The 27,674-nt window shown below is 34.8% G+C and overlaps 4 protein-coding genes across 4 annotated transcripts; 2 read left to right on the top strand and 2 right to left on the bottom strand.

Annotated features, from left to right (window-relative positions):
• Positions 1-6: 6 nt before the first annotated feature.
• On the bottom strand, positions 7-3,542 carry LOC115998843 (serine/threonine-protein kinase SAPK7-like). The gene is made up of 9 exons (XM_031238504.1): positions 3,208-3,542; positions 2,990-3,064; positions 2,760-2,861; positions 2,583-2,636; positions 2,390-2,482; positions 2,062-2,154; positions 1,346-1,450; positions 1,144-1,242; positions 7-601 (listed from the first exon to the last, which is right to left on the bottom strand). Exons 1-9 carry the CDS (start codon positions 3,325-3,327, stop codon positions 260-262), a joined length of 1,083 nt encoding a protein of 360 aa, XP_031094364.1. The 5' UTR covers positions 3,328-3,542; the 3' UTR covers positions 7-259.
• A 3,552-nt stretch (positions 3,543-7,094) lies between these two features.
• LOC115998150 (patellin-3-like) lies at positions 7,095-10,474 on the top strand. The gene is made up of 4 exons (XM_031237637.1): positions 7,095-8,330; positions 9,184-9,308; positions 9,411-9,546; positions 10,057-10,474. Exons 1-4 carry the CDS (start codon positions 7,278-7,280, stop codon positions 10,318-10,320), a joined length of 1,578 nt encoding a protein of 525 aa, XP_031093497.1. The 5' UTR covers positions 7,095-7,277; the 3' UTR covers positions 10,321-10,474.
• A 6,062-nt stretch (positions 10,475-16,536) lies between these two features.
• On the bottom strand, positions 16,537-18,015 carry LOC115998219 (myb-related protein 308-like). Its single transcript, XM_031237716.1, has 3 exons — positions 17,733-18,015; positions 17,314-17,443; positions 16,537-17,200 (listed from the first exon to the last, which is right to left on the bottom strand). Exons 1-3 carry the CDS (start codon positions 17,863-17,865, stop codon positions 16,609-16,611), a joined length of 855 nt encoding a protein of 284 aa, XP_031093576.1. The 5' UTR covers positions 17,866-18,015; the 3' UTR covers positions 16,537-16,608.
• Positions 18,016-24,182: 6,167 nt separating this feature from the next.
• Positions 24,183-27,355, top strand: LOC115999626. The gene is made up of 4 exons (XM_031239466.1): positions 24,183-24,420; positions 25,383-25,535; positions 25,663-26,031; positions 26,514-27,355. Exons 1-4 carry the CDS (start codon positions 24,183-24,185, stop codon positions 27,353-27,355), a joined length of 1,602 nt encoding a protein of 533 aa, XP_031095326.1.
• The last annotated feature ends 319 nt before the right edge of the window (positions 27,356-27,674 follow it).

Genomic DNA, 27,674 nt, shown 5'->3' with positions numbered 1-27,674 from the left:
ATCTTACTACTAGTAATTTATATTTATCATCTAGAAAATAGTACACTTTTTGGAGTTGAAGTTGATAATATTACACGATAGAAAGATTAGACTCCATATTTGTAAACAAAATAAAATAAAATAAAATGCATGTCCTATAGCATGCATGCTAGCTGGCCACAATCATCATCTCCAGATGCATATCAAATCATTGGTACTATCTAACCTATAATCACACCGGCCAACAGTTAGTACTGAAATTAATTTGAAGATAGATAGATTAATTGGGTTGGGTGATGTGAAATTCTCCACTTGCATGAACCTGCTTCACGTGCTTGTCATATTCGTCTTCTTCGTCGTCATCATCACCACCTACTCCTTCCTCTTTGTTATCTACGGCGTCTGTGTCTTCATCTCCCCAGGGAAAGCCGGGGACGGCCCGGGACGCAGGCGGGGGATTCCTAGCCTCCCCCACGATTTTCATGATGTCCTCCACGCTTTGCAGGCCGGAAAAGGTGGCGTTGTTCCTCTGGTAGTACATTGCTTGAGCTGATTCCGTGAGCTCTCTTGGTAAGTTCTTCATGAACCACGGGTGGTTCTTTATATCCTTTAATGTGATTCTCTGCATCCAATTTATCAACCCAATTTCATTCCTTCTATTCAACAATTACTAATCATCGATGCAACTTTATATGTAGTAATTTTTGTGTTTGTGAGACCTGAATCGTGCATTTATCAAAAGTATTACATTTTAATTAGACAGTTTTACAATTGAAGTATGGTTGTCTGAGAGGATTCCTTGCAGACTAATATAATGGTGCCATGTTGGTTGGAAATCGATGAATGATTTTTAAACACATAGCAAGTACATTGGTTGTGAATCTAGCCATGTGCCAGCTGGAGTAAATTATTTTAATGCATTGCGTCAATAATGCAAATTTAAGTATTATCGCTGTTTATAATAAGTTCGCTATTAACTATGCAAATATATGATTATGGTACATTAACTTCTCAGAACGATTACTGTGATGTTACACTGTCATTATAATGCAGATTAATGATTTAATTTAATGAAAAAAGTGTTTTTTTTTTTTTTTCCTTTTGAAGTCCCTTGTGTGATTAGTAGTACAGTAAATCAAAAAGGTTGAATTGCAGAAATGGTACCCTGGAAGGACTGGCAACAAATATGCGAGAAAGAAGATGCCTGCAATCTTGAGATATATGAACATAGTCTGGAATCTTGTACTGAACATTCATTATTCTCTGCACGTTAAAATTAAAATCCAAAAAATAAACGATCACAAAATTGTTTTCCTTTGTGCATTAATCAAAACAAGTAGTAATTGGTTTGAACAGCTTAGCTTACTGAAATGGTTTTTCTGAAATTTTTGGGATCGTCAGGGTCTTCAAAAGGGTATGCTCCAACCAACATCACATAAAGAGTCACCCCACATGACCATACGTCTGCCAACTGTACATTCAAAAGGGGACAATATAATGTTTAATCCTTTTCCAACAAAAGTGAAAAAGCCAACAAAACAAAACTACAGAAATGGACAAAATATCTTGGTGTAAAAATACATAAATTCACCTACCAAGCTTGTTTGAAAACACCTTGACCAAACAACTTATTATTGACCAAACTTTTTATTACTTTTATCCAATCGTAGTTCTTCAACTAAAAATATAGATTAAACATATTTATACTGAGTAGAATTTTAAAGGCAACTAAACACTACCCAAGAATTCTTATTAAATAATAACTTTTATTATTTAATTGTCTTTACTCAAACTACAATTAGTCTCGATCTGCTTCAAATCACATGGCCACATGCCACTTGTGTCATCTCTAACGTAAAGCGAGCAAATTAATGAGCAAAAACTCTATTACCATGTGCTTTTGACAGCTTGCCTTTGCTTGAACACAACACTTTCATGGGTTTCTTAAACAACTTTAATTCACGTTTAGTTTGTATTCACAAACTTCCAAACTAATGTAAGATGACAATTAACTCATCAAAATCAAATATGTACGACGTTAAACCATTCGGAGGAAAAAAAACAAACAAACAAACAACGTACCTTGCCGTCGTATTCCCGGCGAGAGAGAACCTCCGGCGCTATGTACGCCGGAGTTCCTACCGTCGACTTTGGTCTTGAATGCAGCACCGACGACTAAACAATCAACATTATTGAGTGTTAATTAAACATATATTTAAATAAAATATCATTAATACAATGTTAATACGGAGTAATTTATTTTCTTCCAGTCTCCTTTTTATGGACTATACTCTTTGGTTGTCGACAACATAATACCATAGTCCAAAAATAAAGAGCAGAGAAAATTTATTATAAAAAAAAAAAACGTAAGTAACTATATATTTTTACAGTAAATTTTGAAATATGATACCTTAGAATAGCCAAAGTCACAAATCTTAAGGCGAGGTGCTGGACTTCCATCTAACAAAGTATTTTCCAATTTCAAATCTCTATGGCATATTTGCTGCAAATTAAAATTAATTAGCAGATTATAATAAACATTTTGTATTAATTATTATTCCCTAAAATCAGAGATAAATCATGAATGGGAGCACTGGGCATACCATGGAATGGCAGAAGTGGACCCCAGATATTAATTGTTGAAAGAAGTACCTAGCCTGAAGATATACACCCAAAAAAAAAGCAATTATTCTAAGCTTTTATCTATATTTATAATTTTAAAAAATACAGAAAAGAAGAAAAAATATACAATAAACAAATGAAATAAAATGAGTCATCACCTCATCTTCACTGAATCTACCAGCTTGGCAGATGCGATCAAACAGCTCTCCACCAGCTGCATACTCCATCACAATAGCCAAATGTGTTGGTGTTAAAACCACCTGTATATATAATCAACACAAAAAAACAAAACAAAACAAAACAAAACAAAAAAAAAAACAAAAAATCAATAAAAAAGGAAATAAAATCCATGAAAATGGCCAGAAATTTTGATAGCAGCTAGGCCTACCTCTTTAAAGCGTATGATATTGGGATGGCGGAGCGATCTGTGATTTATGATTTCTCTGGCCACATTTTCATCAATCTTAACGAAAAAGACATTCGAAAACAACCGTAAGCGGGCGGCGGGGTTCAAAAATATTTTCCGACCGATCGAACAAACGCGATCGATCGGGAGTTTCGACATGAATAATAATTAATAAATCAAAACGGGTGTATATATAGTACCTTCCGACCGCGCTCGATGTATTTCATGGCGACAAGTTCCTTGGTTTCTTTGTGTCGGAGAAGCCGCGCGACGCCGAAGTTGCCGGATCCCAATTCCTTCATCAGCTCGTACTTCTCCATCGTTTCACTCCGATCTATCTATCTACCCGCCTAGCTTCAATTTCAATTCCCCTCTCAGATCAAGATATAGCTACAAATGATATATATATTGGAGGGATATTTTCGGAAATGTAGATGTGTGCAGGTTTATGAAACGATGATCTGCATGGACAAACGTCGCATAAATGGTTGAATTAGCAAGTCGTAGTATTTATAGAGGGGATGAGACGTGTGTAATTAATGCATGGGCATTCATACAAATGATAAAAATATATATTGAGGAGTGAGTGACAGTGAGATTCAATGGATGACAGAACATCTTTGAGGAAGCGGCAACTGGCAAATCAAATTTCAACCCACCTTGAGTCAAATTGTGTTGACAAAAATAAGACTCGTGTTAGTTTGTTGCGAAAATTATGATTTTCATTCACTGGATTACTCTTTTTTAGATTGTGTTGGTCACTCGTTATTTCTGGATGGTGTGTATATATCTTGTTTAAAGAAAAAATATTACTTAAACATGTGAGATTATATATATTTTGTTGTGTAATCTATATTAATTGAGTAAAAGATAAAGAAAAACGAAAAGGAAATATGACTTCAAAAAAAAAAAAGTAACTCCTTATTTAATTTTTTGGCTCTGAACACAATACATACCATATTATATATGATAAATATTAGAGATTAACCTACTCCAATTAACGCAATATAACAAATTTGGCAAAACTTAGCAAAGTGGGTCAAGACTCAAAAGTCCATCAAGTCAATGATGTGAACATCAATTATTATATTCACTTATGAGTCGCCATTATTGTATAGGAGAGTGTCAAACTAATTTCAATAGTTCGAGATATTTGTGATTAATAAATTAGATGTTAGTTTTCTAAAAAAAAAATAAATTAGATGTTAGTCATTTTTACTATTTATGTTGCTATTTTAGTTAGATTAGCTCAAACATTCTAAAACGCTTAGGTTAATAATATTGAGAAACACATATAAGTGACCCTGATCGACTAACAAAAAAATCAATTATTAACATGACTACAATTAGATCTGCTCTTTAAAAACAAATATATATTATTATGATTTGTAATCGAAGTAAAGATTGTTTCAAGATCATATGAGAAGAAGAAGAGAGGAGTATGGGTGTGAAAGCAGAGCACGTGGGGGTGGGGAAGAATGTGGAGTGTATATGAGATCAAATCACGTGGGATACATATTATAGAAATCGGACGTCGGCCGGTATGGGATCCCATCCCATTGCCATAATCAGCTTGAGCTCTTATTAATTTAATTAAATTCGAAAACAAATATTAATAATTAGTTATTAATGTCTTTTAATTGATTCGCTTTTTAAGAAAATATGATCTTGGGCGATGTTTCTCTGTTGCATTGGATCTCCGAACACGGCGACCTCCGAGGGGAGGTTTCTGACTTTTGGGTTTCCGCCAGCTAATGGTTTCTCCTCCCTTTCTTTTTGGTGCAAAAGTACACAAGTTTGCAACCAATTAATATTAGTATTATTTTAAAAAGATTGAATAACAGTTAGTATTACAATTGATAACTGTTACAGTTGATAACAGTTAATTGTCCATTGCTATGTTTTGTCCAGCTATTTTTTCTTTTCAAATAACAAAGAAAGAAAGAAAGAAAAAAAAAAGACAGAGTCGAAAATCAGTATGGTTCGGTGCCAATGCAGCGCAAATTATATCGTGGACCGTGGTCCACAATGCATTGTAGACCGCAGTCCACTGCAGTGTGCAATTTTTTTAGTAATTTGAAAATTATAATAGTTTCTGTTCATCGTTTGCAGTCCCACTCGATAAGTTTATGGGCTTGGGCTGTGTCTAAAAGTTTAGATGCTTGATCCTTTTGAGTTGATGGGCTCTAGTCATTATGAAATGAGTCATTTCCATTTTTGGTCCTATTGTTATTAAGGCATTGTCAATTTTAGTCCACTTCATTAATTTTTGTCACAATGCGACTAGTCTTATTTAGTCTTTGTCACTTTTAGTCCACCGTTAAAATTTTCGTCAAATGGCCTTCCAAAACAGGGGTATTTTTGGTTTTTTCATGCTTTGGTCATCTCCTTGACCCTTTGCAGTGGTTTTCCTTACACATTTTCATCCAATGAAGAGGTCCGACGAAAGCCATTTGAGCCACATTACAAACTCATGTCTTTCGTCGGACCTCTTCATTGGATGAAAATGTATAAGGAAAACCTCTGCAAAGGATAAAGGAGATGACCAAAGCATGAAAAGACCAAAATACCCATGTTTTGGACGGTTATTTAACAAGAATTTTAACGGTGGACTAAAAGTGGTAAGGACTAAATAAGACTGGCCGCAATGTGGCAAAAATTAATGAAGTGGACTAAAATTGGCAATGCCCCAATAACAATAGGACCAAAAATGAAAATGACTCTTATGAAATTGACCGTTTATTTTAAAAGCCTATTTATAAAGGGCCAGTCTTTGTATGGCCCAATTAAAACTTACAATCCATAATATAATGCAAGTCCATTATTCCCTGGCAAATTATTTTGTGTACCCAAATCCAACTTGCAAAGTGGACTTAAGTTCAAAATATACAATTTATATAATGAATGTTTATAATTCAAATTGTAAAAATTCAATATGTAAATTGTGAACATTCAATATGTAAATTGACACAAGATAAACTCGGGTACATGGTATCACTATTGAGTTGTAATGCATATTCTCATCACTTTTTCCTACAATATACCGTGCAACCTAATGTCATGTACTCATGTGTAATTGTATTTGATACAAAAATTAATGATAGCTTAAAAAAACATTAGAATGATGAGCATTACAAAAGGAAAAGGTTTTTCTTTAAGATAACCATTTTGCCAGTTCTAATCCACTTGAAAGTTGAAACACAGATCACCTTTGTGGCCCATAGTCCCACAGAAAATCAAGAAAAGCATGGGAGAGTCTAATAAAGTAGCCATTTCTGCTTAATCACCGGCTTTAACACCTTAACATCATAACACACACATTCATGCTCTAAAAGCATTAACCTTAATTATTGTAACGGCATTGTTGTTCTCTCTGGGATTTGTGTCACACTTTGCATCAACCAAGTAATAATAACAGTAAAAATTTCGGTTTCGAATTACCCAAGAAAAAAAAAAACACAAGACTCGTTTTTCTTCACATTGTGAATACGAATTGAATATGTTCACATTAATATCAAAAAAATTATTCGAGTAAAAATTTCGGTTTCGAATCCCTATACCTCACATGTTATATGACATGGACACGAGCAAATAATTAATGTTGTTGAGTTTGATAATGTTTGCATCCTAAATACGAGATTCATGAGTATCTTAAAAAAACTTATAAAAGAGTAAATTACAAGATGTATCTAAGTTGTCTTGTATTAGATTTTTAAAAGTGTTTGTATAGTGATTCCTATTTCCTACACCAGTACAACCGGTAGTATTCAAATCTACAAAGTGTGGTTGCCAGTGAAACTGCCAACTTTACTTTGACTTAACCAACGAGCTAAACTATATTGTATTACTCTCTTTAATAGGATTGAAACTTGCATATTCGTAGTATTCAAATTTACACATAGCGGTTGCCAGCTAAGAGTGTTAAGTTTATTCTAAATTGATCAATCAGTTAAGTTGTGTCGGTGTGTGTTAAGGTGTTAAGTTTACTCTAAATTGTTCAATCAGTTAAGGTGTGTCGGTTTGCTGATAATCTTGTCATAGCCTCACAAACATTGTCCATGTCCATCTAACCCTCTTCAGAACTTCAAGATTCAAAAGAAAAATACAGAAGAGAAAAGCAGAAATCTGACTAAAATCAAAGCTGGTCTTTTTACTTTGCCAGATTGGTCCAACCCCACCACCAACTACAACTCCCTTCATAAACTGCCCCTTCCTTCTTCCCATTCTCCACACCTCTCTCTCTCTCTGTGATACTTACAACCATTCAACAATGGCTCATGAAGAAGCAGTTCAAGTTCAGAAGCCCGCAGAGGAAGTGGTGGTTGTGCCTGAAGTTTCATCAGGCCCTGAGAAGCCATTACCAGCTACCGTAGACTCTGTTCCGGTGCCGGAATCAGAGATGCCGCCGGAGAAAGAAGGCGATTCCGGCGAAGAAACCGCGCCAAAGGACTCAGAAAACGAAAACACACTTCCCCAGGCTGACGGCCACTTGAAGGAAGAAACTCACAAGAAAGCACTCCAAGAATTCAAAAAACTCGTTCAAGACGCTCTCAGAAACCACGAATTCAGTGATTCTCCCAATAACGCAAAAACAGAGCCCCAGAAAACAGAAGAGAAGAAAACACTCGGAAGCTGTATCGAGAAAGAGGACACAAGCTCCGAGCCTTCAGTTCAATCCGAGGAATCCCAAACCGACGACGGAGCCAAAACGGTGGAAGCCATAGCAGAAACCATAATCGCAGTTTCAACCTCGGAGGACGCTAAAACCTCTGTTCAATGCGAAACAAACCCAGATAACCAGCAACCGGAAGAACCGGTATCCATTTGGGGGATCAAACTAATGGAAGACGAAAAAACCGACGTAATTCTCCTCAAGTTCCTACAAGCCCGAGATTTCAAGGTAAAAGAAGCATTCACAATGCTGAAAAACACCATTACCTGGAGAAAACAATTCAAAATCGAAGATCTTCTAGAAGAAGATCTGGAAACCGGGAGTGAATGGGAGAGAGTTGTGTTCATGCATGGACACAGCAAAGATGGCCACCCCGTTTGCTACAACGTTTACGGCCATTTCCAGAACAAAGATCTCTACACTAACACCTTCTCCGATGAAGAAAAAAGACAGAGATTCCTGAGATGGAGAATTCAGTTTCTTGAGAAGAGTATAAGGAAACTGGACTTTACACCTGGTGGGATTTCCTCCATTGTTCAGGTCAACGATCTGAAGAACTCTCCAGGGCCTGCAAAATGGGAGCTTAGACAAGCTACCAAACAGGCTCTTCATTTGCTCCAGGATAACTATCCTGAATTCCTTGCCAAACAGGTTTGCATTCACTAAACTCTCTTGTTAAATTAATTCAAATTATATGAATCATGAATCACAATTTATCTAAGTACATAGTCTCATGTATATATTCATTAAATCCAATCCCAATATCCATATAGGCTCAATTGACATCAACATATCATTTGTTATCTATTGGCATCCAGGTACTCCCTAATATGTTATTTGGATTGCACTAGGTACTAATAGACACCGCTTGATAATATTATGTAGTCCGTGTAACCAGATCTATTATGATTGTCCTCACAGTATCCAACGCAATCAGACATATTATGATTAGAGCCAATTTAACAAAGTTGGCAAGACCCTATTGACTTATAACAATAAGGTCATAAGTTTGTAACTAGTTTTGTTGGCGTGACCGTGCACTCTTTTCCTCTAAGAGATATGGGGAATTTGAATCCCTTTTGTATGAAAAAATCAATCTGATCAGCATTTTGCCTCTTAATTGGGTGAGTTCAGTGTGAATGGGGATTAATTTGAGTATGGTAATGACTTATAGGTGCCTCCTACCATTAGAACATGCTAATGACACCTTGTAGTCTAACCCAAAAAAATACATAACAAAACTAGAGCAGTATATTAACCTTCTTGGTTCGAATCAATCAACTATGGGATAACCTATATTAGAGTACCTTATCTTTTGACAGGGTTAATGATATTTATCTAATGTACATAATTATCTCATAGTATTTGGTGCAACAACTTTAAACTTTCCCACCGATATTATATAATAAAAATAATAAGAATGTCTACATTCCTAGTCTAATTCATTATATAATATAATAATGTTGATTAACTTTATGGTATTGTGGATTTATTTTCTTTTTAGGTGTTTATCAATGTGCCTTGGTGGTATCTAGCAGTGAGCAGAATGACCAGTCCCTTTTTGACCCAAAGGACCAAAAGCAAGTTTGTCTTTGCTGGCCCTTCCAAATCAGCTGAAACCCTTTTCAAGTAAGTATCCAAAAGAAACAAGAAGAAGGAAACTTAAAACTAATAGGTTTCTGCTAGTTTCAATTAATTGTTCTTTTTTGTTCTTACAAAAATGAAACGCAGATACATAGCTGCTGAACAAGTGCCTATTCAGTATGGAGGACTGAGCAAAGATGGAGAGTTTGGAACAGCTGATAGTGTCACTGAAATTACTGTTAAGCCCTCTGCCAAACATATTGTTGAGTTCCCAGTCACTCAGGTCAGCTATATGTTCCGGCTTTACCCTTACCTACCCGATATCAACTCGGTCACATTAATTTTTGAGTACTACTGATTTTGGTACAATGCAATATTTGTTCATAACTACTTTCTCAACTTACTGAAACACAAAGAGTCAATATTACCTCCACTGAGGCTCAAACCCACACCTTTCTATATGGGAGTGTAATCGGGGCACTCGATCACATTAATATTTACAAATAATGTATAAAACACGGAATTTTCGAAATGGGAAACTGCTTCTTTGGATTCTCTTACCGCCTGACATCACCAACTATGTATTGTCTGTCTCATTTTAGTTGACCAAACACAATCCGATGACTGGTCTGCACCAAATATTTTTACACTCTAATCGGTGTAGTCTACGATGAAACCAAACCCTCAAAGAATCTTAGTTAAACATTACATCAACTATTCATATTTTTCTCAGAAAAAAAAGGTTCATTTTCAACTCACATTGTTTGATTGATGGCGATATGATGTTGTGCAGAAGTGCATTCTGACATGGGAGATGAGAGTTGTGGGATGGGAAGTAAGCTATGGAGCAGAGTTTGTACCGAGCGCAGAAGATGGGTACACTGTGATAATACAGAAACTCAGAAAATTTGTTGGTAACTCAGCCTGTGAAGAAGAAGTGGTTTGCAATAGTTTCAAGATTACTGAACCTGGAAAAGTGGTTCTCACCATTGATAATCACACCTCCAAGAAGAAGAAGCTCCTCTATCGTTTGAAAGCCAAACCTTCCCTTGATTAATTTTTCAATGAATTTGTTTTGTTTGTTTCATGAATTTTTTGTGTACGTGGAATGTATTTGTTTCCCCTCTTCCTAGACTATCTTTCCATCAATCATGAATATAATGTTTTTGTTACAAATCCAAATCTTACACCATAATTTAATTGAAGTCTTATATATTGATTTGAATTTTCATCGGTAGTCAATGTAGAATATATGAATTTTACTTCAAAATTCTAAATTATTTGGTATAAAATAAAATTATATTTTATTTATTCATATGATAGGTGATGGATATATTGGAGATGGACTCGGAGCAAACCGACCCGATGAAGTAGGGCAAGATAAGTTCGATTGGACGCCGGGCTCCGAGGTGGAGCTGTGCGCTTGACCCTTGGCCGCCTAGGCCAAGCTCGGGCTCGACCTAGGCCTTGGCCTTGGATTGGGCTAACTTCGGCCCAATGCCTTGACCTAGACCTTGGCTTGGGGCTCGGCTTGGGCCCTGGCCCAGAGCCTCGACCTGTGCCTCAGTCGACAGTACTAGGCAGGGGCCCGACCACGAGGCCGAGCATGTTTCAAGCTATTGCAACTAACTCCTTTTTAGGGACGGTTGGAAGGCTCTTGAGTATAAATACTAGTGTAGTTTGTAAGATTTTCCCTAATAATATATATATATATATATATATATATATATATATATATATATATATATTATATTATATATTAGGGCCTTAATTAAGTGGTGCAAGTTGACTAGGCTTATTAAGTGGTTTGGTTGTACTAAATAACTAGTAGTAGTTATTCAACCAGACTCTGTGCCTATATAAACCTGTATTGATGGGATACAAGGTAAGCATTGTATAGCACATACAGTTCACGGTACTCATACTGCTCAGTAGACACCTAGGGTTCAGGGTTCTGAGTCAAGTATGAGACAAATATGGCTAACGGTCTACTGTTCAAAAGGCAGTACATCAACTGTGGCTGGAGATCAATACGGCTTCCGCTTCCGCTACTATGAGGTCAGGTTACTCGTATGCTATTCTATTTAGTTAGAATATTTATTTCTAACATAGTTGTCTTGTTTTTTTTTTTGAAAACAACATAGTTGTCTTGTTAAAACATCATCATCTGTATTATCTAGTCTCATATTCATTTGTAGTAGCATTACACAACCATCAATACAATCTTTGTCTACGTGGCATACATTCTTTCCATATTATTATTCATTTACTATTATCTTAATTATCGGGTTTGTTAATTCGGACCACCCGAATTAATTAAATCAATCGGTTGGATTAAAAGTTTTTGTTATTATATTTGTTATGAAATTAAATAATTTGGTGTAAAAAGAAAAGTTTAGGTATAGAAATTTATGTCATGTCAGCCAGTTTGTTGCATTGAATCTATAATGATTGAGATTCCTAAGGGGTCCTGAGCTAAATGAGGAGAAATGATTAATGTATGCAGTGAAGTAAAGATGAAGAGAACCTAAAAGCAGAGACAGCATTGGTCGGAGCATGATGCTGGTCGGATTTTGGCCCTTTTCAATACGAAGCATGCTTCTTATTTTAATTTAATTTATTTTAATTTCTTGTTTATCTGAGGGAGATCAAAAGTAAATTCCAAAGGGTGCTTTTGCGGTTCCACAAACAAGAGTCACAAAACATAATATCGAGTAATTCTCTATAAGGTAAACTAGGAGTGATAGTATGTTTTTCCTTTAAATTTACTTTAACATATAAAGATTAAATAAAATATAACAATGTGACACATATCAGAAGAGAAATTAAATTTGAACTTTTGTGATTAACAAATATCAAATTAAATTAAAAAATTTTATATTATCAAATTAACCATCACATCAATTTCATTATGAAGTATTGTAATATTCAAATGAAATATTTTCAATAATTTGAAAACAATAATATAGCATGACGGGGCTTAGCTTAATGGTTTAGTGGTCACCCACTCACCCTAATAGTTTTGTTCTAGTGGTAAGGTGGCGACTGATAAGAGGCGATGAAGTTTCCTTGTGCGCAAAATTTGTAGTGTACAAGTATGAGTGACGGGATAACTCGCGATTTATCTTTTTCAGTGTCCTAAGATAGGAATTTTGTGGACTTAAAGATTAGTTTAGCGTAAGATGGGAAATTCAATGCATCAATAATAATAATAATAATAATAATAATGGGTCAACTTAAGCTAGGCCCAATATGCCAATTTGGTCCAACAAGAAGAAAGGCTTAGTGCAGGTCATTCGATATAAATGGGTTAAGAACCTATTGTATGTAGATAGAGTTCTATACTTGTATGACTTAAGAGTTTGGACAAATTAACATTTTGGCTCATGACCACCAGGAAACCAAGGTATGTGCTTGTCTTCTTCCTCATATACATGCTTGAAGCTGACCATACTGATAGACCCAAAAAACGTTATTGTAACCTGTACTTTCGATCTCTCTCTTTCTTTTTTAATAAGTAAAATCAAAACATGTAGAGAGAATAATATTATCACAAAGTATATCATGCATGCATTTTCTTAGAAATAGTGTTTAATGGAGGAAATTGACTCTAAATTGATTATAAACCGAAAATACCTTTAATGATGATATTAAGAACTTTTATATATTAACTATTAGGTAAGATTGCTTTTAGGGTACAATGGTCAATGTGTGAATAAAACAACAATTCCCCCTACAAGTTATGGATCAACAACCTTTTTATACAAGGAGAATTTAATGGCTCTAGTATCGGTCATTTCCCATTTTCTCAAGCGAAATAGTACTTTGTAATGACTATTGGCCAATTATATTTCTCCGACCTCATGTGCTGACCTGACACATTCCTTCCGACTTCCTAGGCCGATCTTAGGTTGGCATCCTTGTCCTGGACTTTGATTTTCTTGGGGTTAAAATTCTTAAATAGGGTCCAATATATTCATCATTGTTGATTGAGGGAATTTAGACATTTGATAAATTAATTAAATGATAACACCCCCACGGCCCCACCCCCATCCCCTGGCCACCGTAGCAACAAAATTGTTGATAAACTCCCTATTGTCTAATCGCATTAAATAAGACAAGTTGAAAGGTAGGACATGAAAATTCTTTCCATTTTATCCATACAAGAATCATTCTTCTTTTATATGTGTGTGTGAAAGAGAATATCAAATTAAGAATCAATTGGCAATAATAAAGAGAAGGTTTAAGATTAAGACGATTTTTTATTTAAAGTCGAACGTGATTTTTCAATCCAATCTCCTTGTTTTTTTGGGAATAATTTCCTCTCTTTTTGGGGAGTCATTTTCTTGACACGCAGCTTCTTCTCAAGCTACTGAAGCACAAAGAGTCAACAGTTGCCTCCGCTAAGGCTCAAGCTCACTTCCTTTTATGTGGGAGTGTAAACTGTGTGCCACTAAATCACAAGGTCTTTGACTTGTATATATACTTTTCCTCATTTTTTAAAAATAAACCAAACACACCAAATTAATTTTTATGAATACAATCAAACACGAAAAATGAAATTATTTTTTAGAAAATGACTCATTTTTCATATTTCTAAACAAATCTTTAAAGGATTTAGCAAAAATAATACAATACTATTATATTGTAACATGTGACTGGTAATGGCATGGTTTGAAGTTTAGGACAAAAAAAAAAGTGAAGTGGATGATATAATGATGAGTTGGGTTGGAGCAGTAGTTGCACCAGTTATTCATCCATTAATTAATTATGTGCAATAAATAGTGTTTCAACTATTACGTGCATGATTGGACATATTGGGGGATTTTATTCTGTGAAATGAAAACAACAAGTTTGAATCACAACATGTGGGCGTCCCTTTCCGAAAACGAAACCTCATACCTTCCTCCATCTCCCTTTCCACACAATATGTTAGGTAGTGCTATCTTCAATTCGCTCCTATTGCCGCCTTTGCCCTCCCCTAACCTTCTAGAACTATGCCTACCTCACCTCTATTATTCATCACTTTCTTATTTTATTCATTTTTTTGTTACTCCATGATGGAATATAGTGCACCAAACCAACCAACATAGACTTAGTCCAGTACTAAGGGATTGAAAATATGTCAAAGAGATGAAGCGACGTAACTGTGGTTCTCCAAAATGAGAGGTCACATGTTTGAATTTCTCTGAGTATGTAACAGAGTTAATAGTATTCATAAGAGATTGAAAAGATAGAGCTTGACACGAACAGAGATATGCCCCCAATAACTCTTCGTCATGGAACTGATTTGTAATTAGTACTTGTTTTTGGGTCAAGGTTGAATCTCCAACCCTTAGGTAAATGACAATAACTTAGTGACCATCAGGCCAAATGCCAGTACGTTGTGGCTGTCGAGTTTTGATCTTGATTTCTTCTTCCAATACTGCATACTAAATCACTAAGTTAAGTCCTGACACACAAATTTTTATTCTTAAACAATAGGAAGATGTTTGCTTGTTTATCTAAAATCAGCGTGAACAACAGAATAACACTATATTGTTCGTTACTCGATTACCTCTCTTCTTTTTTCACGAGCATCAATTTTTTATGGCACTACTACTCATTCATCTATCATGTGTTTTATTTTATTTTATTTTTAATACAATGAGTTGACTAAACTAGTTAATGCTACATATATAATGTCATAATACATTTCCAAGTGGAAGGGTTTATCAACCTCTTTCATACTTTAAAATATTATTATATGGTGTAATACTATAAAAAGTATAATTTAAAAATATTAAAACATATTTTAGATTCAAACCTTATGAATAGAGATATATAGCATAGCTTCCTCAAATAAAATAATGAACTAAGTTAGTGCGATAAGGTTTGAATCTAAAATATGTTTACTATTTTTAAATTATACATACTGTATAGTAATTAACTTATGAAACCTTATGAATAGAGATAGCAGAGCTTAGTAGCTTACTGCGATATATATTTTTTTATACTCATAGATGAATTAATAAAGTAACTTTATTTGTTGCGATTATTGTAATTAATATATTTATTTTTTACTATATTTTAAAAACTAAGTTAGTCTGTGTGGAATTATTTACATTTAAAAAAAAATGGTCTGTTTTTCTTATAAATAATACAGATATTATTGCTTTACTGACTACCGGAGGTAGTCATTCGAAGGGCCAACATGACTGATTGAATGCATAAAAAGGTAAATAATTTGTGAGGAAAAATAAAGAGGGACAATGATTTTTACGTGGAAACTGAACCGGTGGTTCTAACCAGAACCGGAACCTTATATTAAGGTTCCGGTTCTGATTTGCAATTTCTTGGAACCGTGAACCGCCGGTTTGGAACCGGAATCGAACCGTGGTCACGGCTGCAATTACCTACCGGGTTTATGGATGAGTGCCTGACGATGTTGACTGAGTACCAGAGGCGGGGTATCTAACATACATTATTATTAGAGTCCTAGTACATGTACTTCTAAATTTTACTCACTCAAGTTTACTCGATGATGCATGTGGTAGACGTTGATAGATTATTTTTCTTCATTTGAGTTCCTATAAAAATGTCTACACCAAAAATTTAAGTCTGAAAATAAAAGGAGAGTACATATAGTATTTTCCTTATTATTATTGCTAGTGTTGCACAAAGGCATGTGGTGGCCATTAAGACAGTCAACACTCTCACCTACCCAACATTACGTAAATTGAATAATTTCGATACCTTCCTTGCCACTTCAATTTGGTCCATTCTGATAATTGAATGAATCAAACTAACGAATTGAAAGCTTCTAGAAACATTTTTTTTTTTTCAGTTTGAGCTACCACGCCATAATAACGACAGTTAATAAAAGTTGCACTCTCTTTAGGTTAGTCATTACTTGGTATAAATTTTTAAAATTAACACAGAATGTATAAAACAATAAGAAAAAACCGTATTGAAAAGAAAGATCGACCAAGTAAGTATAACACAATTCTTGTATTTGAAATTTACGTGCTTGATTATTAACAATATTTTTGGACAAACACGTCAAATGCGATTTTCTTTAATTATATGGTTGATTTAACTAACTCTCTTGCATGGTTTAGATGTAATAAATTTGACAAATGATATTGCCAATGCCAAATGAAATTCAATATTTATCTCATTGAAATTTTAGATTTGAATTTTACTTTAATTAAAAATCTAGAAATGTTTGTGTTGGGTGGAAGAGAATTGAATGAAGGAGTGCGACTGAAAGCTAATTTCACATTTATGCGACTCAAAAAGTAGCCGGGACCAAATTAAAGCGATCATATTCACTATTAATATAGAGGGGGAAAATTACAATTTCTTATAAACTTAGGGGCCTGTAAAAACTGTGCATCCCTGCTTCAGCGTTTATGCTGCTCGTCGTCATCATTTTGTCACAGTTACACGCATTACTATTCTGAAACCCTAAATTGTAACACAAACACACTGCTCGCTGACTGAAGAAGATATGGCTTTTAAGCGTTTGATCGTTAAACTCTTTCCCGGTGAGTTTCGTCGTCGACGGCGACGGCGCCGGGGATTGGGGAAGACTGATGGACAGCTCCAGGTTGATGAGCGGAGCCGCCGGGTGCAATTCTATTTCCTCGGACGACAATCCGTTGCTGCTATTCGAATCCTCGGTCGTCGAAGAAGTGTTGTTCGAATTCTCGGCCTTTGTGTTTCTCATCCACGGCAGACACCCACCTGCGGCAGTCTCATGTTGTTGGTCTAGGTTGTTGGCGACGGGGACGGCGGCGGTGTCGGCCGCCGCAGTGTTCTGAGCTGAACTTACAGGGCGGTGTGTCTGCGGGTCGATCCCACGGCTGAGAAGCTTCCGTTTAATGTGAGTGTTCCAGTAATTCTTGATCTCGTTATCCGTTCTTCCCGGTAACCGTGCCGCTATCAATGACCATCTGATCCACAAAAAACATCATTATATTTATGCCTATGTTACACCAATTTGATCACAACATCGTTTTAAACTTAATATATATGTAAAGAAAAAGCGTTGGTGTAGTATATGTACTTGTTTCCAAGTAAGCTATGAAGGTTGATGATGAGTTCGTCTTCTTCCTCAGTGAAGTTGCCTCGTTTAAGATCAGGTCTTAGATAGTTTATCCATCGCAGCCTGCAACTCTTCCCACATCTAAGCAACCCTACAGAAATACATAATAACATAAATTTTTCAGATATTGATAACATGTGATATGATTCTAAAAAAACCACGTGAGAAACTAACTGTCTAGATTGTTAGAACAATGAAAACGTTAGTTCTTCAGCGACGACAGATGATTAAGGAAAACAGACAAACATGAAAACCTTAATTATATATTAAAGGTGATCGAATTCCCCACATATCAAAAAGAGATCGAGAATAAATCGTGGACGACGATAGATGAAAAAAAAGGAGAAAGAAATGAGGAATTTAGTATAGTAGATAAATACCGGCAGCTTTTGGGAGGGTTCGCCAACAACCTTCGCCGTGTTTTTTGATATACCTAATAAGCCTCTCGTCTTCTTCCTTGGTCCACGCGCCTTTGTTCGTATGTTCCTTCTCACAACAAGGAGATCTGCCCATGTTTACTTCACTCTGTTTACGCTAGCTTTCCTAGGATCCGACGATACAATTAAGGTTTTGAATTGGTTAAACAAAACAGAGGGAGAGAGAAGTGGTGATATGATGTTGTAAGGACAAAAAGCGAGTAAGATGGGGGTAATATAAATGGTGAGGGGAAGGAAGAAGATGAGGGGATAATGACCATTTGACTCGGGACCTATAGCTCTAGGAAAGAATTCATTAATTTTATTTTATTTTTTTTAAAAAAAATAAATAAATAAAAAAGAGAGTTTGATTGAATGCAGGTATTTGACCGAGTTGGTGAGAAAGACGAGTGGTTGCTATGCAGCAATTAAGTTAGTGCTGGATTTGGTAGGTAGCTCTACTTTTCATGTACTTTTGTTTATTTACTTTCTGCACCCTCTGCTTTTACCATGATTGCTAACAGTAAAATGTCTTTATTTGAAAATAAATTACTCTCTATAAAATAAACCTATGTTCTATATTTTTTCAATCCAAATAAATCATTACTTGGTTCTATCTTATAATCATTCATTTAAAATGATAATAAAGGTATCATCATATTACACAGTAAATTATTTTCTAATCTTGTTATATTTATTCTATTTTACCACTCATACTTTTTCAATAAAGAGGTAGGAAAATAAATAGGTCATAATATTTTTATTTCTTTATTTTTCCCTTCACAAAGTAATATTTTTTCAAACATATTTTCTGTATAGTTCCTTTAATAATTGTTTAATCTGTATGTTAATTAATTTAATATTAATGAATAAAGTTTATGTATTTAGTAATTACATTAAAAAAAACTTGATTTAACATTTAAATAGTAAATATAACAATAAATTATACAACTTTTTTTCTTGAACGGCCTGTTTGGTTCGGGAAAAAAATATTCGATAGAATTGAATTCCATGGAAAAGAAATTACCAGAAAGATTGATTTTATTGTTTAGTTGGTAAAAAAAAAATTACTGAGAATATTGATTCATTTGTTTGGTTGGATTTGAAATTGTAATAAATAATGAGTATAAAAATCAATATGCCCATACACAATGATAATTAAGAAAGTTCTGAGGATAAAAATATTTACCAAGTGAACAAAGAAAATCTTTTCCATGAAAAAACAAAATACCTTTGTTGAGCAAAGAACTTTTTTTCCTCAAATGTGAAATTATTCTAGTTCTTTTGAACAATAAATTCCATGAACCAAACAATATAAAATATCATTTTCCACAAAATTTAGGTGATTTTCTTGAAAACCTTTTCCATCCAACCAAACATGCTCTAAATGATTGATTGTGAAAAGATAATTGTAAATTGGTCCGGCCTATTTTCATTGGGCTTGGATTCGGGTGTTCGATCCATTAACTTGCATGAGGTTGAAGCAATGGGCAACTCGGTCACGCTCTAGCCCAAAGACTTGGTTTTGCGAGGAATCAATCTGTTGCACTTATCATAGGGTGTTATTACGCTTGCAAGATTTAATATTAGTTATCAAGTGCTTTGCATGATGAAGAACATTTATTTTATCGTTACATTATGAATTTTATAGGTAGTCATATTTTTTTTTTTTTTTTTGATTCAGGTAGTCATATTTAAAGACATCATCGCATTGTACTTAATTAGCTAAATATAAAAATCGAGGAACAGTTATCTCATCTAATTTTTCTTACCGTATTCAATAAATTTACTTAATTTGATATTAAAAGTACCTTAATGCCGCTAGAATGCATACAATTATTTATTACTATACACAACACTCTCAATTATTGTGATAATATGCTTGCTACAAAAGCTCCTTTTTTTTTTTTTTTTGTGTGTGTCAAATTTACCAACCATTTTTATACTTTTCTAACTTCTTGGACTCCCATTTGATCTTGTGCCACCTAACTTTTTTACACTCCACATCATCATCATACACTAATTTATATAGTTTCTAAACGATACCTAATTCACTTCCTCCCATCCATCCAATTCATACCTTCTTTTTATCTTCTCTTCTATTATATTCCTCAACAGTCAAATGTTGTCTCTTATGTACATGTTCTCAATCATCATACCTCTTCCTATCTGCGTGGTCGGCAAGTCATCCCCACCTTAAATTAGGCTACTAGAGACCTTGATTTTGATGGGTACTGGCTAGCTCTGATCTATCATTTGTTCAATGTTGTTTTTTTCCCTGTGCATTATTTGGTATGTTTGGTAGGAAAATTGATAGGGACCTTATGCTCTAGAAGCTTGCTTGAATTGTGATATATTAATTATATTGAACTTGCATGTCATGTCATTTGTGTATTATATATCTCTCCCGGCCAGCTTCATACACATATGTATTTGTATGTCATTAGTTTAATTTTATAAGTCAAAATACAACACCTCAAAAGGAAACATAGATGTATATTAAATATGCATTGTTTTTAATCATATCATATAACATAAAATGTAAAGATTAAAAAAAAAAAACTTATAATTTGTCAACCCACATGATTTTTGTTGCATAAAAAACATCTCTTTTTTAGTGGCAAGGAAGAAGGACCTCCCAACTACTGCATTTTTCTTATTATTCCAGATTAAATTATTTTATTGATGTTATATTGTCACAAAAATAGTAATTAATGATAATAAATTATAAATTTATCCTAAACTCTGAATTATATGTCCCAAAAGAGGTTATGACCAAGTAGGTAGAGTATGATTTTTATACCAGAAAATTACGAATTCGATTCTTATCAACAGTTTTGCGATCGAGTCCCTCGCATAAGATTTTTAGAGTGTATGTAGTTTACCACTCCGGTGTGATTTGCGAACTACTATACAGAAGCAGGACTCTCGTTATCCCAACAAAAAACTCTGAATTAAATATAGATATATATGAATTAAATATAGATATAGATAGTGGTTCATCAGATTCCTTGAAAGTCATTAAACTAATTCCCATGATTTTATTGTTGTTTTTAGGGTTTCTAGAAGAAATGCAACAACTCACTCCACTTGATCCAGTCAATTTGTTGAGGCAGAAAATAGAAAATAGCAAACAACTCTAATCTAACAATATATGTGCTGAGGATGAATCGAATTCTATATATAATGTTGGTGGGCTCCATCTGTAAGCTATAATGGAAGTTATTTATAGAAAATTACAACAAACAAACAACGGATTTGGGAAAAGAAAGTAGTGGTCGTCTTGACTTTGGTTTTCTTGTCGTTAATTTATGCCTAATTGTAGGGCTGGTTTATTTAGTTTGGTAAATTTAGGTTTACATTCAATTTGCATCTCCTGCCACTTGCTTCTTTTTTTCTTTTTCTTTTTTTTTTCCTTAAATTATATTTTGAGTCCTACTAATTGCCTCAATTACAGTTTCGAGAACATCCCATTTAGGACAATCGCAGTTATGCTGCTCAACCACAAGGTCTTTGACAATTTTGAACATAAATTATCAGGCTATCCAAGTAGAATTACAACCTTAGAGTCTTATCGTGTTGGCAACATTTTTTAAAATTAAGATGTAAAAAATAAAAAATCAGGGTAGCCAATTGCCTATGGAAGTTTGTTCAAAAACATAGCTTGTGTGAAAAATTGTATAGAAAAGAATTTCTTGGGATGCAACAGCTTTTCTATACCAACTTAGTTGTCCGGCATTATTGCTATTGATATAACAATTCGTACACCATAGGTTGGTGAGTTGGTCCAACCTAGTCCTCTTTACCAGGGTTTACTCCGCGACGTTCATCCTTTAACACCAACAATAGATAATAAATAGTGTATCAATAGTTCATGTAAATATGAACCATGATCCATAGTATAACGATTTATGTTTCGTCCCATGTGCTAGTTTTCTCAGCAACGAGGCCCATTCCCTCCTTTGTTTTGGCCCAATCCTATAATCCTAATAAAAGAAAATATTTAATTCTATCGGTTACTAAAATTTAAAATTCCAATTAAATTATTTATTACCAACAAGACGTCAAAATTGGAAATGTCTTTCGGTTTCCATAATCCTTATTTATTGTCGATGGAAACTTAGAATGATTATTCTATATGAAAAAGTTATTGTAAAAAAAAAATTAGCGTTGAAAAATACTATTAATCAAATTTAAAGGCTTGAAGTGGTAATTATCGGCAAATTTTAATTAACACAAATTGTTACTCCGTACTTATTAAAGTAAAGGACTTTTTTTTTTATACGATGATGTATATTTTGATTCTGTAACGTATTACAGATGTCGGATTTTTTATTTTTGGTGACGAAATTATTACTGGAATTTGCAATGGAATTATTAAATGTAGTAAGTTTGGTAGGCGCATGCTATGGATATTATTCCGATGTCCATATGTCATCAACTTTATTAGTTTCAAATGTTCATTTAATTACTAGTGGATGATTGCGCAATTCGACACTAAATTACGGTAATTGACGCTTTCAAAAATAAATTATTTAAGTTATACTAACTTTGTGCTTAGATGACATGTAGTGACACTTCTATATGGGAGGTCATGAGATCGAGTCTCAGTGAAGGCCGCATGTATTGACTCTTTGTGCTTGAGAAAGTATAGATGAACATATATTATAATCTAATAGAGTCAGTAGTACTAAAAAAAATGGATTGTTTATTTTATTAATAATTTCATTAATTTGTTATATAAACATAAAACATGTAGGTGAGGCCTTCTAGAAGGTGATTTGAATAAATAAAAAGCAGATCATCATCATATGTTATGTGGGAAGAGTCTAAGAAAACAAAAAGAAAAAGTGATGGTGGAAGAAAGGAATATATTTGGAGTTAGGTGACCCACCATTGTTATTTGCTATTGTTGCTGCTTAATTGCATTTCCGATCCCATCCCTGTTGACTCAAGTGGAGAGATATCACTCTCATTCCTTAGCTTCTTAATTTGGTTTCCTAATTCCTTTGACTTCATCTTCCACTAAATTGCCTCTTTTTGTTTCCTGCACCCACCAATTCTAGTAAATATTGTTGTTTTTAACTAGGGTCTTGGGTTCGAGACCCATGACCTTAGACGGGTAATGATAAGTTTAAGATAATGAGTGCAACATGGGCAACTCTACCAGTTGGTCACAAGGATAAAGTTTATATATGAAGAAAGACTAGAGATCGAGTCTTACCAGCGGCAGTGTGTGAGAGTAACCTCACAATATATATATATACACACACAGATTTTAGTTTTTAAATTTAAAAATTACATTATTTTAAAATTTTGACTAATAGTTGACTGGGGATAGGGAATTCCATCCCCGCCTAATTCCCCGCGGAGATGGGATTGGTACTATTTTCAATTTCTCGTTGGGGATGGGGACGGAGAGTCGGAGACGGAGATGAGGTCGGAGTTTTGGGGATGGGGACGGGAAGTGTACTCCCCGCCTCCGTCCCGTCCCGTTGCTATCCTAGTGCTACTTGTGTGTAGTAAACAATCAAAGGTCGCAAAGATAATGAGTACAGTGCACTGAAATTAGCATGTATTTAAATTAATTCGGGTCTGATATATGAGAATGTCAATTAAGTGCATTAATATCTGAGTAATAACTCATTCAACACTCCACATGATAAGAAATTAAGAATAAATAGATAGCCCGTTGAACAAGCGTTTTCAGCTCAACACAATGAAACTCTTTAAATGCATACTCCAAACATCTTCCGGAACACAACTCATTACTCATATATATTCAATGATATTTTAGTGAGTCAAACCCGGACAGTTGGTGTAAGGTTATTTAATTAGACCATATTTTGGCTGATCCCAAATACTTATAGACCAATTAATTTGGATTCGCTTAAATGGGGTCAAGTATATACTTCAAGTACAAATCTGGCCCGGTTTCAACTGTGATTAAATATATATATTCTCAAGACTCCAAGAGGAATCAAAATACAGGAGAAGGAAATTAATGAGGCCGCAAGACCATGGTAACCACAATTTGTATTTGAGGCCGGCCGGTATCACTGCCCCGCAGAAAAATCTACAATAACTATTCGATGATATGCACTAACCCGCTCTTGTATAACGTATGTAACATGATTAATTCAGTCTTATCCAATTCTTCTCCCAACCTATAACGTGTATTCGAGGCCGGATATCACTGCCTCGCAGAAAAATCTACAATCACTATCCGATGATATGCACTAACCCGCTCTTGTATAACGTATGTAACATGATTAATTCAGTCCTATCCTGTTCGTCTCCCAACCCATTATAGTCCGTTAGTGAGCATTAAATTGCTGCACGAACTAATATACGTATGTTGCTGCCCACCGTACCCCTTGCTTAATTGCACTATCTACAAAGCAACACTTCCATATGGCGGCATTTCCTAGTTTTCCTCACAACTTCCGGCTCGTCGACATGGGAGAATTCGCAGGTTTTCGTCACAGTTTCCCGCAGGTTACCGATGGGACCAATTCCTCAATCGGTTCACTTGTGTTCCCGCCACGGCGTATGCACGGTGTTCATGTGTTGCTCGTTGAGCGTCGCGCGGATTTCGTCGCAAATGGAATTTCCATGGTAGCAGAGATTCTTAAGCAGTTCTCGTATGAAGGTATAATATTATCAACTTTAATTCGTCTTCTTTTTATTTATCTGTGCACACAGTCAGACAGTGACTGGATTTTCTGATTATCTAAAAAATATAAATTTATTTTTACACTTTTAATAAAATTTATTTGTATGAAGTGTCGTGCATGCAGCATGAATCTAATTTGTAGAACAAAAACAGTAACCTTTTTAAGTGAAGTGAGAAATAGTTGAAAGCGAAAGACTAAAATATGAAATTTTCTTTAATTTTTTTAGTAAAAAAAAAAAAAAAAAGAGCAGGTACCAAATCTTGACATCCTCCTGAGTAAAGTACTAAATATTGTTTTCTTCACTCAAAATATCTTTACAAATATTCTTAGGGTTTACATAAATTATTCAAATCAATTTTTTTTTTTTGCACACATCTCATGATGCGTAACTGGGTACATATTTTATTTTATTTTTAAAAAAATCTAAATAGCATTTTTGCAAACTAAACAAGTTTAGGGGAAGATTGATCTTTATTTTATTTTATTTTATTTATTTATTTATTTCCCTTATTAATAGGAAAACGTATACCAACTAACAACCATCGTTTACTTGCTTTAATTTATAGTAACAAGTAAATATTAATAATTGTAAGGGATAAGCATACTGCCACGTGTGAACTATATGGCTGCGAATAATTAGAAGTGGTTTGGAGCTATTAAATAAAAGCCCGGTTTTATGGGAACATATATTTAGGTAATAGTTACGAGATTTTTTCTGTTAAAACAAAGTAATAAATAAACTTAGAGGATGTCAAATGAGCATCAAAATGGAAAAAATAAACTATTTAATTCATTATTTACTTTTAGTACGTTACGATTAGTTTTTATATACTGTAGTTGAATTATGCAATATTTTCTCAGCTAAAATAATTTAATTTATGCACACTCTAATAATCTTAATTTGGAATTAATTATTAAATTGAATTGACTTTGGCAGTGACTGTGGTGGAAAGTGCAAGCGCTGCACTGTTAAGCCTCTACCATGGCAAGGAGAAATTTGATGTGTTAATCGCCAACTTTTACCTACCAGACAAGGAAGTTAACGTTAAACTCCTCGAAGAAGCCATTAAAAGGAAACTGCTTGTCGTCCGTAAGTTTTTTTTTTTTTTGTTTTTAATACTATTGACTCAGTTAGAATGCAATATCTGTTGTCATATTCATTTTAGAAAGATTAATGTAATCTGGTAAACATTATTGTTTAATCAATAATACTGCAGAGATTAGTGACGAAAAAGATGAAAATGGAGATGAGGTGGCAAGGAGCGCTATAGAACAAGGAGTGTTCCTTTACCTGGAAAAACCTTTTCCGGTAGACATGTTGAAGTATCTGTGGCAACATGTGTATAGGGAAAGAAGACTGATGAATCACAGTACTCATCAGGCTTTGGATATAAGCATGGTGGCAGAGACGTTAATGAATGGACAAAACAACATTGTTTTCACCGACAATCAGACTGCGACAGAATTTGCAACGGATTCAAACAACGTTAATCTTGTGCCAACCAGGAGAAGAGGGGCCAAGTTTAAGTGGACTGAAGAGCTCCATGCCAAATTCATGGAAGCCGTCAATCAGCTCGGAGCAGGAAGTACATTCCTTTCTCACTTTACCACGAGAAAATCCTTCCACGTACTCTTTCGAGTGTGAGTAAACCTTACTTTATGACTTTAGTCCAGCATAAATTATCCATGGTTGATCGCCTCAAACAGAGAGAGTAAGGATTCGAACTTGTGACCTTGACTAGGTTACCCACCTTACCTTTATTATTTTGGGTCTGGCCTAATATTTTCTTTTACAGGTCACATGCAACATGTAGAGTTGTAGACATGTTCGAACTTCGTTATATTATTGTTAGGAAAAAAGTCAAATAGGTCACTAAATTAATTGTTTATGTTCAATTAGGTTATTGAACTTTTAAAGTGTGCAATTAAACCAACATTCCATGTCTGATTATTTGATTGCACACTTTTTAAGTTTAATGACTCGATTGCACAAAGATGATGAGTTTATGATCTATTTGACACTTTTTGCTTATGTTTGTAACTACTGTTTATTTTTTGCGACGAATAGATTGCTATCCGAAGGAAATATCGGAGATGATGAACGTGCCAGGTCTGACAAGAGAAAAAATTGCTAGTCATCTGCAGAGGTGTCGTGACAACAAATGGAGGCCAGTGGAGGAGCATGGAAATCGTCGCCGTTCACGAACAATGCGATCCACCTCTCAACCTAGACGCCCCCGTCACAAAAAGTTCGGGTTGATGCCCACAGTCGAAGAATTGGAAGCCAATAATAATGGAATCATGCCCCCGCAAGCACAAATTATTGCTGCTGCTCCTCCTGCAAATGCTGACATTTCGTCGCAAAATGGTGGTAATAATAATAATAATGAGTTCGTAAGCTCAATGACAGTATCCACTAATTCCGTCACTAATATTGATGCAGGAATACTTCAAGCTGTTCAAAGTTCAGCAGGCATTATTCAGGATCTTCGCCTGTTGGGAGAAGTACAAACTCACCCAGTCGTCGCTGATTCCGTCACTAATACTGATGTAGGAGTATTTCAAACTGGTCAAAGTTCAGCAGGTATTATTCATGATCGTCCCCCATTGGAAGAAGTACAAACCCACCCAATCGTCGCTGATTTCGTCACTAATACTGATGTAGGAGTACTTGAAATTGGTCAAAGTTCAGCAGGCACTAGTCATGATCCATATCGTCCCCAGTTGGAAGAAGTACAAACCCACCCAGTCGTCACTGATTCTCTGAACATTGACGAAACAGCTTTTGTGAATTCGTCGCCAATCCCCTGGCAGTTCGACGATGGACTGATGTTTGATGACCTGCTGAATATCCCGGAGGGAATGTTACCTCGGATATTCTTCGGCAGACAACTAAATTTTCCTTTTTAACCAGGTTGCTCTTTCCTCACTATCAACTAACTTATCATTTCTTATATTAGCAGAAATCTATAAACTTTATTACCTTCCTTTTTTAATAAGTTTATCTGTATTGCAGAAGAACGTGGACAGCCGACGCTTAGCAGGGCGGAATCCTCCGGCAACCGGATCGGATTATGGTGAATATGACATTCTAATCTAAGTAACTAATGTGTTTATTCCATAATATTCCTATGACTTTAACATAAGTAGTCTCTGTGCAGAGTCTGTGCTGTCTCTATCCTTAATTAATAATTAGGTGACAAATTTGAAACATAATTGGCCGGTTCGG

This window comes from Ipomoea triloba, chromosome 12, assembly GCF_003576645.1.
Source record: "Ipomoea triloba cultivar NCNSP0323 chromosome 12, ASM357664v1".
Lineage (NCBI taxonomy): Eukaryota > Viridiplantae > Streptophyta > Magnoliopsida > Solanales > Convolvulaceae > Ipomoea > Ipomoea triloba.
The sequence above is the reverse complement of the archived record's forward strand: the minus strand, read 5'-3'. Positions and strand labels throughout refer to the sequence as shown.